At 37.5% G+C, this 19,330-nt stretch overlaps 1 protein-coding gene across 3 annotated transcripts in view; it reads right to left on the bottom strand.

Moving 5' to 3' along the window:
• The window catches only part of RPF2 (ribosome production factor 2 homolog), a 33,111-nt gene that overhangs the window by 10,682 nt on the left and 3,099 nt on the right, over positions 1 to 19,330 (bottom strand). For all 3 annotated transcript variants that reach the window (XM_008521298.2, XM_070556830.1, XM_070556832.1), the window contains exons 3-7: positions 17,309 to 17,346; positions 14,733 to 14,772; positions 12,013 to 12,094; positions 10,987 to 11,063; positions 7,503 to 7,602 (exon numbers count right to left, since the gene is read on the bottom strand). In XM_008521298.2, coding sequence (XP_008519520.1) covers positions 7,503 to 7,602; positions 10,987 to 11,063; positions 12,013 to 12,094; positions 14,733 to 14,772; positions 17,309 to 17,346 — 337 coding nt within the window. The remainder of the gene's footprint in view (positions 1 to 7,502; positions 7,603 to 10,986; positions 11,064 to 12,012; positions 12,095 to 14,732; positions 14,773 to 17,308; positions 17,347 to 19,330) is intronic.

Below are 19,330 nucleotides of genomic sequence, written 5' to 3'. Positions count from 1 at the left end.
ACATCCATGACAATCTTCCTCTATTTTTTAGTATGTGGGCCGCCAGCACAGCATGGCCACTAAGAGAGCAGCAGAGGTCCACACTTGGGAACAGAACCCAGGCTGCCAAAGTAGAGCGCACTGAATTTAGCCACTAAGCCACCAGGGCTGGCTCTAAATTTTGATCATAATTAATGCCATAATTTGCCAAAACCTGATTCTCCTTCAGTGACCAAGTTAATAAAGCCCCACTCACTACTGTGGTAGGGTTACTGAAGTCAAGAGTCATTCTGGAGAACAAGATATGTACATTCCAGTATCCCCTGAAACAGCTTTTGTAATGCAAACCTTGGAGGCATATGTGCTTTTTCCATAAGCTTTTAAGACTGAAAAGGAAAGAAGAAAAAACAATGAAATGAAGGTAGAAAGTTTTAAGAACACTGACCCTTACCTCACACCATACACAAAAATAAACTCAAAACGGATCATAAACCTAAATGTAAAACCTAAAATTGTAATACTTGGAGAAGAAAATTTAAGAGAAAAATCTTTGCGATCTGGGAATATGCAAAGGTTTCTTAAAACACAGTAAGAACATATCATTAGAAAAAAACTGATACAACAGACTTTTAAAAAATTTAAAAAGACTGCTCTTTAAACATCATTAAAAAGGCAAGCCACAGACTAACAGAATATATTCAAAGGCTATATACCAGAAAAAGAGACAAAGGACTTATTTCACACACATACACCCCTCTTATTACTCAATAATAAGAAGACAAATAACTCAATTAAAAAAAAAGATCAGGCAAAGATTTGAACAGACACTCTGCTAAAAGATATATGAATGGCCAATAAGCACATGAAAAGATGTTCATCATTTATCATCGGAAAATGCAAATTAAAACTACAATGATACCACTATTTTATTTTGTGGATTTTACTGGAAACACATTACTATCACTATACAACGCCCATTTGAATAACTAAAATTAAAAAGAACGGTCTACCAAGTATTGGCAAGGAGGTGCAGTAACCGGAGCTCTCATACACTCTTGGTGGGGATGTAAAATGGTAAAACTATGTTGGAGAACAGTTTGATAGTTTCTTAAAATGTTACACACACACTATTCAAATGATCTAACCATTCCATTCCTTGGTATCTACCCAAAAGAAATTCAAACATACATCCACACAAAAATTTACATATAAACGTTCACAGCAGCTCTTCTGGTAATAGTCAAAAGCTAGAATCAATCTAAATGCCCATAAACAGATGAAGGGACAAACAAATTATGGAATAATTATAAATGGAATACTGCTTGGCAATAAAAAGAAATGAAGTTTGGATATACACAACAAAATGATGAATATCAAAACAAATTAAGTGAAAGAAGCCAGGCCAAGAAAAATACATACTGTATGATTCCATTTATCTAAAATTCTAGAAAACGCAAACTAATCTACGACAGTAAGTAGATCAACGTTTGCTTAGAGTAGAGAAAAGGGATGGATTGCAAAGGGGCACAGGGAAATTTTAGGGGATGATGGAAAGTGTGTCTTGATTGCAGTAGTGTTTTCACAGGTGTATAGCTATGTCAAAATCCATCAAATTTTAAATCTTTATGTGTACTTGACTGTATGTAAATTATACCTCAAAAGTTGTTTAAAATGAAAAAAATTTAAAGCAATCCCCCAACAATTGAAAACAAAATGAAATGAACCTGTGTATTGAGATTGAGCTGGAGGCATTATCATACAGAAAAGAACTCTTCAAGTGACTTCAAAACACAGAAATTTGACCATTTATTCCTAATAGGACGTATCTTATAGACAAACAGAACTGGAAAAAAACACAAAAATCAAAAAACCTTCAACTGCATTCAATATTCTTATTAGTAGCAGTAATACCGATACCTCATTCTGAGACTGTTGTATGTGTAGTACAGTATAAAGCAAATGCATAATTACGGTGGAGTCACTGAGAATCTGGATTTTTGTCATGGATAAAACGAGGTACATACATGAGGTCAATGAAGTAAAGATCCTTTCGTCCTAAACTTGAGTTGGAAGTTTCAGTATGAACTCACGATATATTTTATCTTAGCAAACAAACATATTTCATACTTTTGTCTACTAAAAAAGCCTAAAAACAATGACAAACCCCCCAAAACATCCCTAGGACCCAGACTGTGATTTCTAAAATAATTTCTCACTTAAAAACACCCAGGGCTCCTTAGAGAAATAGCTGATTCCAGGCCTGGGGATATGACAGTACAATAAGAGTCTGAACTATCAAAAGGGTGATGGATTAAAACGTGTTGAGGGGCTGGCCCCGTGGCTGAGTGGTTAAGTTCACAGGCTCCGCTGCAGGCGGCCCAGCGTTTCGTTGGTTCGAATCCTGGGCGCAGACATGGCACTGCTCGTCAAACCACGCTGAGGCAGCGTCCCACATGCCACAACTAGAAGGACCCACAACGAAGAATATACAACTATGTACCAGGGGGCTTTGGGGAGGAAAAGGAAAAAATAAAATCTTTAAAAAAAAAAATGTGTTGAAACTCAGAATACTTGCAAAAAGGCAGACTCTAAAATGGGCAGGGATAATGGTTGAGATAAAAAGGGACATATTATGAGTACAGGGATAAGGATAAGAACCTGGTTAAACGGAAGTAAGGAGGAGGAAGAGGCAGAAGACAAACAGATTAAAGCCAGAAGGAAAGCCCCAGTTTGGATTTTTCAATGGATCAATTCCAAGCACAAATAAGATCTCAAGCGTGCCTGTGTCCATGAGTAAACACATTGGGAAAGCGCAGAGGTAGTTGACCAGGGTGTTGATGGGAAAGACTAGGAGATGGGGAGTCAGAGAATAGATAAGATCCTGATTCTGCCATTTACTAGCTCTTCACTCTGGACAAGTTAGGTAACTAGTCTCAATTTCTTCATCCATAACATGAGAATAACATTACCTTAATGAACGGAATTTTTTTTTTCTTAAAGATTTTATTTTTCCTTTTTCTCCCCAAAGCCCCCTGGTACATAGTTGTATATTGTTAGTTGTGGGTCCTTCTAGTTGTGGCATTGTGGGATGCTGTCTCAGCACGGCTCGATGAGCGGTGCCATGTCCGCGTCCAGGACTTGAACCGGCGAACCACTGGGCCACTGCAGTGGAGCATGTGAACTTAACCACTCGGCCACCGGGCTGGCACCTGAACAGAATGTTTGTGTCTCCCCCAAATTCATATGTTAAAACCCTAGTGTGGCTGCATTTGAAGATGGGGCCTCTAAGGAAGTAATTAAGGTTAAATGAGGTGTGTCAGAAAGGTGGGGCCCTGAGCCCACAGGATTAGTGCCATTATAAGAAGAGACACTAGAAAACTGCCACCCTCTTTCCTCGGTCTCTCTCTCCCTTTCTGCCTTCCCTGCACACACATGGACGAAAAGCCATGTGAGCACACAGCAAGAAGCCAGCAAGAACCCTCACCAGAACTTTGCTCCTGGACTTCCAGCCACCAGAACTATGAGAAAATAACTTTCTGTCGTTTAAGCCACCCAGTCTATGGTATTTTGTTATGGCAGCCTGAACAGACTACTGCAATTATCTTTGTAGAGAGGCAGAAAGGATTAAATTTAATAAATTACCTGACCTAATCTATGGCAGTTATTTTATTATACATTTTTCAAGTGGAATAAGAATTAGGAAATGAGAAATGTTAAAAAAAAATTAAAACAACGACCACTGATGGAGATAAGGGCAACAAAGAAAAAGCAACCCACTTAGGTAGCTAAGTTTAAGGTAGGCCTTAAACGAATATTTAACAAAACTAACCTTTTACCTGATTTACTATCATCTTTATAGACAATGAATAGTCATATAAAAAATGGACCATAAAAATTAGGATGGACTGAATCTGAACATAGGTATTTCCTGGCTTCCTATAAAGAAAAGCAGGACCTGCTAAGATTAACTACAAATCTATAAAATATTTAAGAAAGCAAAACAGAAGCAAAATTCAGAATGAACAAAATGAGTGCCTGGCATGAAAATGCTAAAGTTAAGAAGGTAACTTTTCTTTCTGGCGAATCACACACAAAAGAAGAACTTCCTAGAAGGAAGAAAGCCCTTGATAAAATTCTTTCTCCCTACTGCTCTACTTTACTTCATCTGAACACACGACATAAACCGAGAAGTCTGCAGCCGTCTTACTTCATATTTATATTAAAAACTCAACTCCCCTCAGAGCCTGAGAAGCTCACTCCATTCCTCTACCTTTCTTTCTCGGGCTTTCCCCAGATTCCTTTTTGGTTTTCGCTCCCTCACCCTCATCACTGCATTATGTGGTCATTCCTGCCATCTAGTGGAAGCACAAAATAAGATAAAGTTTTTATAAAAACCATTTAAACAAAAGCCCTCTCTGTTATAACAAATTATAGTATAAGTACTCCCCTTACTGACAGTTAATAATTACACGGAAGAACTAGAGGAAAAAAAGACAGGAAATCTGGGCCAATGGAATACAAGTAATAGAAACCTTGGCTGAAAAAACACCCTTGGTATTTGGGGGTATGTAATGTTGGAAGAAGGAAATGTTGGTCATTGTCTTGCGTGTATTATTATCATTTTTAATTCATGAAAAGTACAGATAAGAACCTATAGCAAAGACTCTCAAGGGAACTGTTCACCTTGGGCAAGATGAACAACAGAGGCAGGAAAGCTCAGGTTTTGGGTTTTGATTCTGACTCACATACTTACCAGCTCTCTGACTCTCCATTTTTCCATCTGTAATATGGAATGTCATCAAACTCAAGAGCTTTATTAAGGATTAAACAGATAACAGTTGTACTCAGTTTTTAAAAAAATAGCCATTATTCTATAATTACCAAGACAAAAAATAACAAATGTTGGAGAGGATGTGGAGAAAAGGGAACCCTCACACAATGCTGATGGGAATGCAAAGTGGTGCAGCCACTATGGAAAACAGTATAGAGATTTCTCAAAAGATTAAAAATAGAAATACCATATGATCCAGCTGTCCCACTTCTGGGTATTTATCCAAAGGACTTGAAATCAACAATCCAAAGAGATTTATGCACCTCTATGTTAGCTGCAGCATTATTCACAATAGCCAAGATGTGGAAGCAACCCAAGTGCCCACTGACTGACCAAAGGATAAAGAAGATGTGGTATGTATATACAATGGAATACTACTCAGCTATTAGAAAAAAAAGGGAGAGAGACAAAATTGTCCTATTTGCACTAACATGAATGGAGCTTGAGGGTATTATGTTAAGTGAAATAAGCCAAACAGAGAAAGACAAACACTGTGTGATCTCACTCACATGTGGAAGTCAATAAACAAATACATGGACAAAAACAACAGATTAGTGGTTACCAGAGGGGAAGGGGTCAGAGAGTCAGCAAAATGGGTAAGGGGGCAGATATATATGGTGGCAGATAAAAATTAAACTATTGGTAGTGAGCATGATGCAGTATATACAGAAACTGATAAATAATAATGTACACTTGAAATTTCACAATGTTATAAACCATTATGACCTCAATAAAATAAAAAGAAAAAATAGCCATCATTAATAAGAGAAATGAGAAGTTCTGAACATTGTAATCCCAACAATAAGACCATAAGTAATTCCAACAGCCAGCCCTGGTGGTATAGTGGTTAGGATTCAGTGCTCTCAACGCCATGGCCTGGGTTCACTTCCTGGTCAGGGAACCATTCTACCCACCTGTTGGTTATCATGCTGTGATGCTGAAAGCTACACCACCAGTATTTCAAATACCAGGAGAGTCACCCATGGTGGACAGGTTTCACTGGAGCTTCCAGACAAAGACAGACTAGGAAGAAGGACCTGGCCACCCGCTTTGGAAAAAAATTGGCCATGAAAACTCTACGAGTAGGGGCCGGCCCCATAGCTGAGTGGTTAAGTGCGCGCTCAGCTTCGGCGGCCCAGGGCTTCGCTGGTTCGGATCCTGGGCGTGGACATGGGACCACTCATTAGGCCATGTTAAGGCAGTGTCCCACATACAACAACTAGAAGGACCCACAACTAAAATATACAACTATGTACTGGGGGGATTTGGGGAGAAAAAGCAGAAAAAAAGAAAAAAAAACCCTATGAGTAGCAACAGAGAATTGGTTGACCTAGTGCTAGAGGGTGACAGGATAGTACAAAAAGACCAGGTCGTGTTTCACTCTGCTGCACACAGGGTCACCAGGAGTCAGAATCCACTCAACAGCACTAACAACAAAATCTCAAGTAAGGAAAATGACAGCAATGAGTCTGTCTACAAACCTTTTTCAGTCGGCTCAGATTTGTAAAGAGCATGTACACAATTTAATTTATTTATAACATATACTCTAATAACTTTTAAAAAGTGATCTAGACTACTGTATCTAAAAATCCCAAAGAAAGGCAACCAAAAAAGTGTCATAGCTTGTAAGAATGGTGCAAGAAAAGCGCAAATGGAATAAATTATTTAAACTTAAGAAAATGCTGCTGAGTATCAGAAAACTTCATATCTCTAGGGACAAACTAAATTACTTTCCAGAGTTAGAAAAGAGCTGGCAGATGTGATCACAGAATATTAAGTATTAGTAACCTTTAAGAAATCATGGAGAACGAAAGTGCCAGCTTTTCAAAATAGGGCAGAAAAAGCAGTTTAAAATTGATAAATTTAATGTGAATCCCAGATAATGACAGTAACCGTAGACTGGATTTTAAGAAGGTGACTTGTCAACACATAGGCAAGGATGTAGTCATTATATAAATCATTAGGAACCAGCGTAGTTCACTAAGAGTAAGTCAACTCCAAAACCACCTTACAAGGTTATTGTGAAAATGAAGCAACATATATAAAGTACAGGCCTGACACTTAGGATGACGAAGATAATGAAATAAAAGGAGCCAGGGAGGTCACTGAGGGTTTCCTGGGAAAGAAACTTGATCTGAAACTTGCAAGAACCGAAGAAACCAGATAAATAAGAATGAAATTAGAAAAGACAATACGAACGGGCATGGTATACTTTCAATAAACAACTTTTTTAATGGAAAAGGGAGGAAGGAGATCAAAAAAGCAAGTTATGTGGGGTCGTAACGTGAAAAGTCATACATCAAACTAAGAAAAAGTAACAGAGATTTCCGAGTTGGAAGTGAGTGGTTTATAACAATCTTGAAAATCTAACTTTCCAATTTTCTGAATTTAATTTAATGACAATAATGACAGGAGGTGGGTGCAAGCATTTTATAAAGTGTAAAATGCTATATAAATAGGTTGATACCAAAGTTACTAAAAATAATAATGATCCATAGAATATAACATCCCTTTAACTGTCCCCTGTTGCTAGTGGGGAATAAAGAAGATAACAAAAAGGAAAAAAAGAGATCAGGAAGAAAAAGGAGGAAGAAAAAGCTGTATACCTAGAGCGAAGTGGAAAGTGCCCCAGTGACATCTTAGACTGTCCACTTGAGCTCCCCCTACTCGGAGTAAATATTAAAATACTTACCAATAAGGAGACTTTTTAGCCTTCTGTAGTCTTCTGTTACATCAAAATCATCACCAGCAAATATTAACATAGGTTTTGTTCCCTCTGGACATTTACTATTCTACGAAATGAAAAAAAATTGTAATTATATAATTATCAAGTCTAAACCGTTTGTATGCTAAAGTGTTGCAGTCAATACTTATATACAGTGATTTGTTTTCATATTTTCTTAACTGTCCTAAAACTATGTCTATGAATACTAATTTTAGACTTAAAACTAGAGTTGGGATTTTTAAACTTACAGATTTTTATACTAAAAAATAATTTTTCATTCCACTCCCTCACACTACCAAATTAGTGGTTAAAGAATGATCTAAGCTACCTTTTAACATTATTCTATGCAAATAATAAAATAAAAAGCTAAACTTACTGTAGAACAAACATAGCCCTCTAATAGCCAGCATCCCAGAATCAAAATAAATTTAACTTCTTTGAATTATTTGTACCACTGTGCCTTTCCTACTGTATCACATAAATAGCATTTTTAAATGAAAGCTAAACTAAACTACCGACTAAACATTCACATGGGAAGCAATACAATTTTATACAAGCGAGAGAAAGTATGGGCAAGCCTCACTCAGCAGGGTTGAAGCTTACTATAAAAAGTATTTTGTCCAGTTCTGGATTTTCTATAAGAATGCGACACGAGTAATAAGAGGATTTAAAAGCCACCAACGTGAAAGAAGAAAAAAAATCAAATAGAAAAAATTCTTTAACTGAAGGATTGATCTATGGAGGGTGGTGAACAGTTGTTGGTCTGAGCTTCCTATCGATTCCAGTACCTGTGCTCTGACATCAATCAAGGATTATCCAAACCTGGCAAAAAAACCCAGAAAAACAGGACTAAAAAACAAACATCCTCTGCCCTAGGACAAGAGGTCGCCTGTTGCTTCCCTGTTCACCATAACCACTCGTGTTGACATTCTCTGCTTCCAAACCCTGAACTTTAACGGTCTATCCTTAGGAGATGTGCCTAAGATCTGTCTGTCTGATAGAGGGTCTAGATGGACCCTCCAGATCCAATGACTCTTCCATTTTCCATCTGTGCCTACCGGACCCTCCACTGCTCCTCCTAGGTCTATGGGGGCTATTTAAGCAGACAGTCAGTAAGAGAAAGTGAGGCAACATCAACTACAGCTTTGGCTTTCAAACCATCCTGACCACAGTGCATAGTAATAAAAAATATTATTTTAAGTCATGACCCAGTATACACATCATAAAAGTATAACCAAACAAGTTATGCGAAACAGTACTTAACGTGTGCATCACTGATATCTTTCCCAATGCGAAAACCCTGAACTAGAAGAAACCACAAGAGATGAGCTTTATTTAAGTAGTCTGAAAGGCACTTAACATTCAAAATACTATAAAAACACTATGATATAGTATACTAAAAATACTATAATTATGTGAAGGCCTTGAACTAACATCTGGAATTAGGTCTTCTTAAACAAAGGAAAAAAAGGAAATAATTCTTATAAATTATATACAAACTTTTCAAATAAGATATCCCCAGACAGTTGCAATGTATTTTATCCTGTCTAAAATAGAATCAACTAGCCTTTAATTTTAATCATCTCATTCATTAAGGTTTATTTTACATAGAATAACCATCCCTAGAAGTTTGGCCATCTTAGAAAACAGGCTCCTGGAATAATCACTCAACTTCCTGGCAGACGCTGATCACCTGTTGCTTACGAGTTAACAGACAGATGATGCTCAGCAACAAAAATAAGCCAGAGAGAAAAGAAATACCTGGTGAAGATGTCCTAAAAATGAGGACGTAGAATTAAAGAAGAAATAAATATAAAAGGAAAGTGTAATGAAACAGGCAACTCCAAAATACACTGCAAATATAAGCTTGTAACCAAAAATGGGGTAAAAAGTTGAACACAGGCTAACAGTCTATGTTAGGATGCCAATGTAAGCATATTCTCAAAAATCAATGAATTTTATAGTTATGGATATATTCCATGAGTGACTGTTTAGTATTCAATTCAAATGGTTCTTGAATGAGACCTGACAAGCAATAATGGTTTTGTGGTCCAGTTTCGAAGCCGCACAGTGATGGAAGTATTTCTTTGCTTTGGAAGCGAAGTGGAGAAGAGGGGCTGGCATGCAGACATCAGCCAGCGCTCATGTGCACCAACTGGGGACCACACTAGGAGCAGTGGTAAAGGTGAAGTGGGGACCTGCTGCTCATCTCCAGGGATTCATGCATGGTCCCAAAGAAACTGTAATAAAAGGATGGATTCCACCATAATAAAAGATTACAGCTTATACACTTCACAAAACACCTTCCAACATATTATATTCATTGATAAGTATTTTCACATATCTCATTTGATGTGGTTTTACTTACCTAAGACCTGACTGCAATTGAGGGTTGGGGAAGTAACTGACTTGTCAGGTCACAAACAGCATCTAAACGGCCAAGACAGGCCTCTAAGTGTTCTGCCTCTAAATGCAGTTTCAAGCACTGTTCTACTTGTACCTGAGGAAGCTGGTGCAGCTGACTAAGTGGGGATCTGATCCGAGCCTTTTTTCAAACCCACAGGAAACCCAGAAGGCATGTCTTCTTCTTAGGGAAAGGCTCAGAAAAGGAGAGATTACATATTTGCTGTAATTCTTTCAACTATACCATGAGCCTCAAAGATCCATAAATTTAGAACAGTTACATAGCTTCCCATTACAAACTTCGATCTCCTTTCTTTCAAAGTCTTTGAGTACTAACCTTGGTTATACCATTTACTCTATGTATGACTCTAGGTCACCAATGGAATCCCTCTGGGCCTCAATCTCCAAATCTATACAAATCTGATACGATAAGCCTTACAGAGGTTAGCTATGAGGTCTAAGTGAAATAATGTATTTGATGGAGTAGATTAAGCCAGAAGCAGAGTTTCGAAAGAGCAGAAGGCCAATTTGGACCTAGGAGCTGAGTTAGGACAGTTTTCTTGCTTTTCTGAGGCTACTTAACTACTTTTTATTTCATAATCCCATTCAAACAAAGGAGACACAAAATACAAGTCCTCAGGGGGAGGACAGATCTAGCCATTTGGTGGCTGGCAGCCAAAATACCGTAGAATCAGCCAGAGCTTCCTAGGGTTAGAACAGGGCTCACTGAAAATTCTAGTATTTCACGGTTCCATAAAATAGATGCCGCGATAATTCAGAGGGAGAGCATAGCATTTAAACCGTGGGCCAAGAGAAGAGTCAGTGACCAGACCGAAGTCTAAGGGCCAGAAGACCCACGTATGTGTTACGTGCCATAAACATATTCCTCCTTTTAAAGTAAAGGTAAAATGAAATTGTGCTTTTAGAGCAACAAAGTTCTTTTTCACTTAAGGTACAAAACTGTATTGGTACTCTTCACCACAAGATGTCACTCTCACCCAAGAGCAACATCACAAAACGCTTTTAACTTTTACGATCAGTATGTTACCTTAATATCTTTTAGAGATACAAACTTCTCGATACCCAATTCAATCATATCCAGCACATGGTAGTCATACATACGACCTAGAAAGAAAATACATTTTCTTTTAAGCATTTATTTTTTGCAAACAGCTGGCTTATATGTGCCCAGTTACTGGCATGTTCAAAATGTCTCAATATCTGCCTCTTTTCTTCCTCCTTATACTCTCTAAACATGTCCTCTCTTTCTTAAGTTTTCAACTCTACCCAGAATAGACTGTTGGATCTTTGCCCTAGAAAGGATCTCAGAGATCATCTGGCCAAACTCCCTTATTTTAAAGAAGAGTAAATGAAGCCCCACAGAGGGTAAAGGGCTTGCCTAAGCCAGTGAGCATGTAAGAACAAGTCTCAATAAACCCAAGCAAGGTTTCTTTTTCAAATGTATTCATTCAACAGACACTTACTAGCAAAGAGTTAATTTACGTGGGTAGGTATGCCACGTTGTTTTTTCTAATTCTAATACTGACTTAGGAGATATATATAGAGAGATATAGAGAGAGAGAGAGAAAGAGAGAGAGAGATATACTTTTTTTTGAGGAAGATTAGCCCTGAGCTAACTACTGCCAATCCTCCTTTTTGCTGAGGAAGACTGGCCCTGAGCTAACATCCATGCCCACCTTCCTCTATTTTATATGTGGGATGCCTACCACAGCATGGCTTGCCAAGTGGTGCCATGTCCACACCCGGGATCCACACTGGCGAACCCCAGGCCACCGAAGCGGAATGTGTGAACTTAACTGCTGCACCACTGGGCTGGCCTCAGGATATATATGTTTTATATTAGAAAAATATCTACAACTTCAGGTATGGTGATATTTACATGCCTACTCTTTGCCTGCAGAGAGGTAGATAAAAAATTTTATTCAAATTCACAAGGAAAAAAATAACTAGCTTAGGGCTTACTGGTTACTCCTGAATCCTCAACACCATCAATTAATCTGAGTCACAGAGCTGACTCTATAAATAAAAATATTAAAAAGTAAATGATACTTACCTATTACTAGATTATTTGGTCGCTTCTTATTATGGGAGCCAAACATGAATAAAGAACAATCTGACTTCTTTGAAAAGAATTCCTGTAAAACCACAGAAATCCCATTTGGTCAATGCATAAATATAAGAACCTTAAGAATTGTACCACTGAACTAAAAAAAAAAGAAAGATGTAAGATCAAGACTAAAAATACATGACAACTATTAGGTTACTAAATAAAATGAGACCATTTATTTTCAGCTATGCAGTTGTTTTGGAACTGCACACCAAATATTTCACTTGCTGAACAAATGCCTCTACTCATGGGACATTACTGACATCAATGGTGCATCTTAGTATGCATTTAAAACACACATGAATATACAGAGGACCTACATGAACTAATCAAAATGGTGTTCTTGGATGTTTATAATTGGACTCATGAGTTTATAATACATTTAGCAACTTTTCATTGCAAACTTCATCTATGCAGCAATCTTGCCCTCGAATCTTCATGCCACCCCAGCTGTGACTAGTTCCATGTGGTACATCCGGTAAGGACGGACTGACAGATCTATGATGTTCCTACCAGTAAGAGATAGCATCTCCATTTGGTTCTCAAAAGTATTGACTTCCATTACAGATTTGAGAGAAGTGGAAATACAGTTATGGAGCTTTCTATCCTAGACAGCTCGTTTCAAACTGAGGCCTATACTCTCTCTCTCACACACACTTTGATAGTTATTGAGATTCCCAATCTCAGCACAAAAATTAGAGTCCACGTGTTCTAGTCTAGTCCTAGTTGGAAAAGCTTCCAAAACTAATGACAAAAAATTAAATAACAGATGAAACAACCATAATCCTCAACTTTTCTTCATTGGTTACAAGAGTCCCTGAGGTGTGCGCCCCTCGTTTGATTATCATTCATTCCAGTATTTAAGCAGAAGCAAACAAGCACACAACTACCCACTAGCCTAGATGCAGAGTCAGAAGGTACAAGAATTCTGGTTTTGCCACTTACTATGGGATCTGTTCAACCTTCTGAAAATTAGTTTTATCATGTGTAACAGGGACAATAACACCTCCTGCAAAAATCTGCAAGGGCCACATGAGACATCCTATGTGAAAGTACCTTATACTACGTCTGGAACAAAGTAGGTATTCAAAAAACGTTTTTTAAATGTTCAAGTCTGTACAACTAGAAGGACCTGCAGCTAGAATACAAACTATGTACTGGGGGGCATTGGGGAGAAGAAGGAAAAAAAAGATTGGCAACGGATGTTAGCTCAGCAGCCAATCCTTAAAAAAAAAAAAAAAAAATGCTCAAATCAATGAAAATGATTTCTTAAAATCTTTTTTTACATTCTCATGTTATGACTAATACCCCAAAGCTTTCCGTAAAATACCCTTCACATACATACAGTACTGATCTGTCATTCTTCTCCATGAAGTCTTTTTATAAGCTAAAATTCTAGAGAAAGGGTAGTCAAATTATCTGCAAAAGGACAGGTAGTAAATATTCTAGGCTTTTAATATGCTTTAAAAAAAACCTCTTTAAAAATGTAAAAACCATTCTCAGCTCACAGGCCTCTCACACACAGGGATTTCGCTCACAGGAGGTATATTTGCCAACTCTTGTTCTAAAGCACAGTTCCAGGACGATAGTATAAGAAACGTGTGACTGGGGAAAAGGGGTCAGGAGGAGGAATTCAACCACATTGCCAACATGACCACTGTTTCCACAGCCATTTCGAGCTCTAGATGACTGAGATTTATTAATTTCAAGTGTAGGAAAAGCTGTCATATCAGCACTAATTTAAAAAAGAAGTACAGAATGCTACAGATTTTACAATATGACACTGCTACAATGGTCATTTAACATCACAGCGCCACAAAACAAAACAAGTCCTCAGTAAGTGGTGGATGGAAGAGCTAGAATTCTGGCGTAAGCCCTGTATTTTTATTCTTGTGATCTCTTCAACAAATGACTGAAAAACTCAAGATTGAAATGAAAGAAATTTTGTAAAAAACTGAATATCTATTTTACCAATATTTTTGGCAATATATCTTAATATAATTTTCATTGCAGTTAGATGCCACATTAGGATAATATGTTCAATTTTAGTCTTCTAATTAATTATTGAGATTCTATTCAGAAAGTTCTTCTTTAAATTCACTAAAAAAAAAAAAACACGTAATGTGTTCCTGTCAAGAGAACACAATCACATTCTGATTTTTTTAAGTCAATTTAAATAGTTTAAACCACTTATTCCCTTAAGATTTTCTTTAGAAAGAAACCAATACCACCACATACTCAAAGTCCATTCATCATTCACCATTGACTACGTATCACCTTTTATCTTCTGATTTCACTTACTAGCCTTTATTGGAAGAAAGAAAACTCAAATTTTTAAAATTAAACTTCCTTTATAAAATAGATTCATAACAAGCTTCCTTTTTAATAATCTATTAATTATGCACTTAAAATGTAATTCAATTTTTAAAAATTCTACCAATATAGTACTTGCAAGCAGTGAATATACATACTAATCACAGAGAAATGTAACATCTATATTCCTATTTTTGAAAGTATAAAAGCCTTATTTCCCCTAGATTTTACATCAAATTTATGTATTCATAAAAATTTATGATTCAAAAAAATCATAAATTAGGAGTACTGCATAAATTAGCCTGAATAATCATTTATATGCTCTCTTAAATCAGAAAAATCCTTGTACTTACCAATGATGTCTGATCCTCAAATGGTCTTGTAATATTTTTCCTAAGAAAATTTAAAAAAAAGGTGACTCTAATTTTAATCCTAACTTTAATAATCTTAGTAATTCATCCATAATAATTAAGTAACATATCAGGTAAATTTTATATTCAGATGATCAAAAAAAGAACCTGGAAGGATATCCTCAGTTCAAATATTTATTTAGTGCCTATTATGTGCCGGGCACTGTTCTAGGAGCTAGCGACACTATCATACCATGTCAAACAAGATCCATGCTTTCATGGAGCTTACATTCTAGTGGAAAAATAAACAAATTCAAAAATAACCTGTGAGAAAAGTAAAAGAAGGCATTTTGTTAGTGTGAAGAGTGGAAAATGACTATTTGAGCTGAGACTTGATTAATGAGGAGTTAGCCACGGAAAAGTTTTGAGGTTAAGAGTATTCTAGGAAGAGAGAATAGAAAACGCAATGATTCTGAGACAGAACAAGCTTAGACTATTCAAGAAACAGAAAGAAGGCAGGAGTCACTGGAGCTTAGTGAACAAAGGCATAATGGTGGGGTACGGGTCAAATAAGTATAGACAGCCCAGACTATGCTGGGCCTCGCTGGTCAAGGTAAGGAATGTAGATATTAGAAGAATAAGCACTGGAGGGTTTAGGCAGAAGAGTGATATGATCGGAATGGAATGGAATGCGGTGCAGCAAGAGTGAAAGGAGTCAGTAAGGAGTTGTTGCAGAAATCCAGAAGAGAAAGAAGAAAATGATGGATTGCACCAGGAACGACAGTAGTGGAGACAGAGAAGCAGTGGGCAGAGAAATGGAGAACACGCTACCTTTCATGCAAAAGGGAAAGAAATAAGAATATATATTTTTATTTGCTTAAATGTGCATAAAGAAATTCTGTAATATATACAAGAAAATAATGGTGGTGGTTATTCTGGGAAGAGTGTGTGTTTATATTTTCACTGTATAATTTCTGATTTTCAATCAGGTAAATAAAGTATATAATTCATCATTTTTAAGAATTTAAAGAGAAAGAAAATCATATACAATATGATCTCAATTTTGTCTAAAAGAATAAAACAGGAGGCTGCTCCAGTGGTGCAGCAGTTAAGTGCGCATGTTCCACCTCGGTGGCCTGGGGTTAGCTGGTTCGGATCCCAGGTGCAGACATGGTACCACTTGGCAAGCCGTGCTGTGGTAGGCGTCCCACGTATAAAAAGTAGAGGAAGATGGGCATGGATGTTAGCTCAGGGCCAGTCTTCCTCAGCAAAAAGAGGAGGATTGGCAACAGACATTAGCTCAGGGCTAATCTTCCGCAAAAAAAAAAAAAAATTGGGAGAAAATGTTAAAATTACACAGTGCTTATCTATGAGTGGTTATTTACTCCTTTAAGCATTATCTCAATTATCTAAGATAAACATGTATTACTTTTATAATCAGTAAAAAGAAAGTATTTAAAAAAAAATGATTAGGGGCCAGCCCTGTGACTGAGTGGTTAGGTTCACCCACTCTGGCTCAGTGGCCTGGGTTTCGCCAGTTCAGATCCTGGGTGTGGGCGTACAGACTGCTCATCAAGCCATGCTGTGGCAGCATCCTGCACAGAAGAACTAGAATGACTTACAGCAAGGATATACAACTATGTACTGGGGCTTTGGGGAGGAAAAAAGAAAAAGGAGGGAGATTGGCAACAGATGTTCGCTCAGGGTCAATCTTCCTTACTAAAAAGCTTTAAAAAAAAAATTATAAGGGAAACAAATCAGGAAAAATTATTGCAGGATTTATGATTAACAGGTAACAGCAATTCACAAATAAGCTAATATGACCTATTGGGAACAAATGAAAAATTTAAGTTAAACAAAATATGATTTTAATTTAAAAAAATAAACCAAAAGTAGGTAAAGACTCATTAAACTTGTGGGATACTGGAAGAAAAGGATGATATTAGTGAAAAACTGGTACAAACCAAAACCCAAGCCTGTAATTTAGTTAACATTATTGTACCAGTGTTAATTTCTACTTTTGATAACTGTAACATGGCTATGCAAGATGTAACATTAGGAGAAGTTAGGTGAAGGGTATATGGGAACTCTACAGTTTTTGCAAATTTTCTCTAAGTCTATCAATTATTTCAAAATAATATATATGATTACAACTATGTAAGAATATTCGACACAAATGAAAAAACAGACTGGAAAGAAATAAGTTAAAAATGTACGTAAGGGGGGCCGGCCCTGTGGCCGAGTGGTTAAGTTTGCGCAATCCCCTTTGGCGGCCCAGGGTTTTGCCGCTTTGGATCTTGGGCATGGACATGGCACCACTCATCAAGCCATGCTGAGGAGGCGTCCCACAGAGCACAACCAGAAGGACCTACAACTATCTACTGGGGAGGCTTTGCGGAGAAGGGGAAAAAAAGATTGGCAACAGACATTAGCTCAGGTGCCAATCTTTAAAAAAAAAAGTATATAAGGAACTGCAGTGTTTTTTTAAAAAAACTCTTTTCTAAATCTTCCATAAAGTGGTTGGTTGCTACTTTTATAATGGAACAATACAATTTCAAGTAAAAGAAATCATGACTTACTTTTTATACAGAACGCCATATGGTTTTTTCAGTGCATACTGTAAAACATAATTTACAGATTTAAAAAAAAAACATATTCTAAAACGCAGAGACAAAATAAAGCATTATAATAGTCACTATACAAGACTACCCTGGTCCCTGAATCCTATTCTGATGTCTTCTGCTTGGCTCCCTTTTGATCACTTACAACTTGCAACACATGCCTGATACTCTAACCTAGACTAGATTTTCTTACTTAAAGGTTTCTATGTCCTTTCAACAGTCCATCCAACTTAAAAGATTCCCTTCATTTCTTTAAACTCTACCTATTCCCTTCTTTCCAGGCAAACAATTTGAGAGTAGAAAGAAGAGCAGAAGAAAACACAAAAGATAAATCCTATAAGGAAAGGCTGAGAGAATCGAAAACTCATTGTCTGGAGATAAAAGAACTGAGAAACAGTCACAATGATGACAATCAGAATACTAGCCAGAGACAAAGCCCTTCAAAAAAATTCCTGTGATTCAAGCCTTCTTTCATTTTTTTCCTACTACCTTCCACCCATCCACTAATAATCACTTATTACCCATATGGTCCCATGCTCTACCATAGGAAATAACAAAGATCTAAGGCATTATCTCGCATTAGAGAAAGGGGAAAGTGAGGGAAACAACAAAAAATAGGGTGAAATGATCAGTCATCAACTATCAGAGCTGGTGAACAAGGGAAATTCACAGGGAAAATCTATCTTAAGTCCTAAAACTTTTGACGATTCTTGACCAAACGTTTCCCTGCCTCAGTGTAATGAATTACCACCTTTGTTGACAACTCAGAGTCATCAATATGAGCGTTACCTACTGTAATAACCTGTAATACTGTACTGCTCTTAGAAGACGGGCCGTATCCCATCAATACAATGACATTCAGACAAATATATTAAAAAAGGATGAGCCAATTTAGACATTCAGATATCTGAACTGACCATCGTATTTAACAAGCATAGGGAGTTTAGTCAAATTTAAAAATCTACTCAATTACTTAGTTCATTTAACTCAACGAATTTATCTGCTATACTGGAGACCTAAATATTCAACTATCTACTAGATAACCCCACAGACTATGCCTTTCGGTCACTGATCAAACATTTACTGAGCACCTACTATGTGCCAGACACTGGGCTACACACCAGGCTACAGAGGAAGGAAAAAAAAACAGAGCTTTTATCTTCATCACCTAAATTACGCATCCTAAACTGAACATGTCACTTTTCCCTCCAAACCTGCTTCACCGGATATTTTCCCTTAATTGGCATTATTGCTCATGGGCATCCAAGACAGAAACCTGGTCAGTCACACTTCTTATTCCTGCACAAACTCTTCTACCCTCAACATCTGTTCTCCCTGGTCATCTCTCATGTTCACTGCTGCCAGACTCCAGCTGCTCTGTGCCTGGCTGACAGCAATGGCTTAATTAGTTTCCTACATTTGCTCTCAGTCCTCTCTAGTCAAGCCAATTAAATGGAAGGATCATACCTCTCACTTCAAATCTTTCAACGGTTCCTTAGAGCCTTCAGAATAGAGTCCAAGCTCCACGTTACTATCTGATCCCTGCCTGTTCTTCTAGCTTCATCTAGCCCACCCTCCTTCAGCCATGCCCAATTATTTGCAGTTCCCCAAACGCATCATGCTCCCCCACACTCCCTTTTGCACGAGCTTTTTCCTCATCCTTGGAAGCCCCTTTCTTCCTTTTCCTCTCTCCTTTCTTGCTCCAACTCCTCCTACAAAATGAAGCTTAAGCATCACCTCTGGGAAGCCCATCCTGTGTGCGGGTACCCCTATGGGACTCTAACTCTGCCTCCCATCCCACTCTGTACACGCTTCCAGCACAGCACTTACTTCACAGGGCTATAAATTTTTTACTTGTCTATCTCCCTCATTAAGCTCGCCGAAGGGAGAAGCTGCCGTATCTGTTAATGCCCAGCACCTAGCACAGCTAAGTGGTGTTGGTGAGGGAATAAATATATACAGTAACATGCAGTTATTTCA

This window comes from Equus przewalskii, chromosome 9 (assembly GCF_037783145.1).
Source record: "Equus przewalskii isolate Varuska chromosome 9, EquPr2, whole genome shotgun sequence".
NCBI classification, from domain to species: Eukaryota; Metazoa; Chordata; class Mammalia; order Perissodactyla; family Equidae; genus Equus; species Equus przewalskii.
The sequence above is the reverse complement of the archived record's forward strand: the minus strand, read 5'-3'. Positions and strand labels throughout refer to the sequence as shown.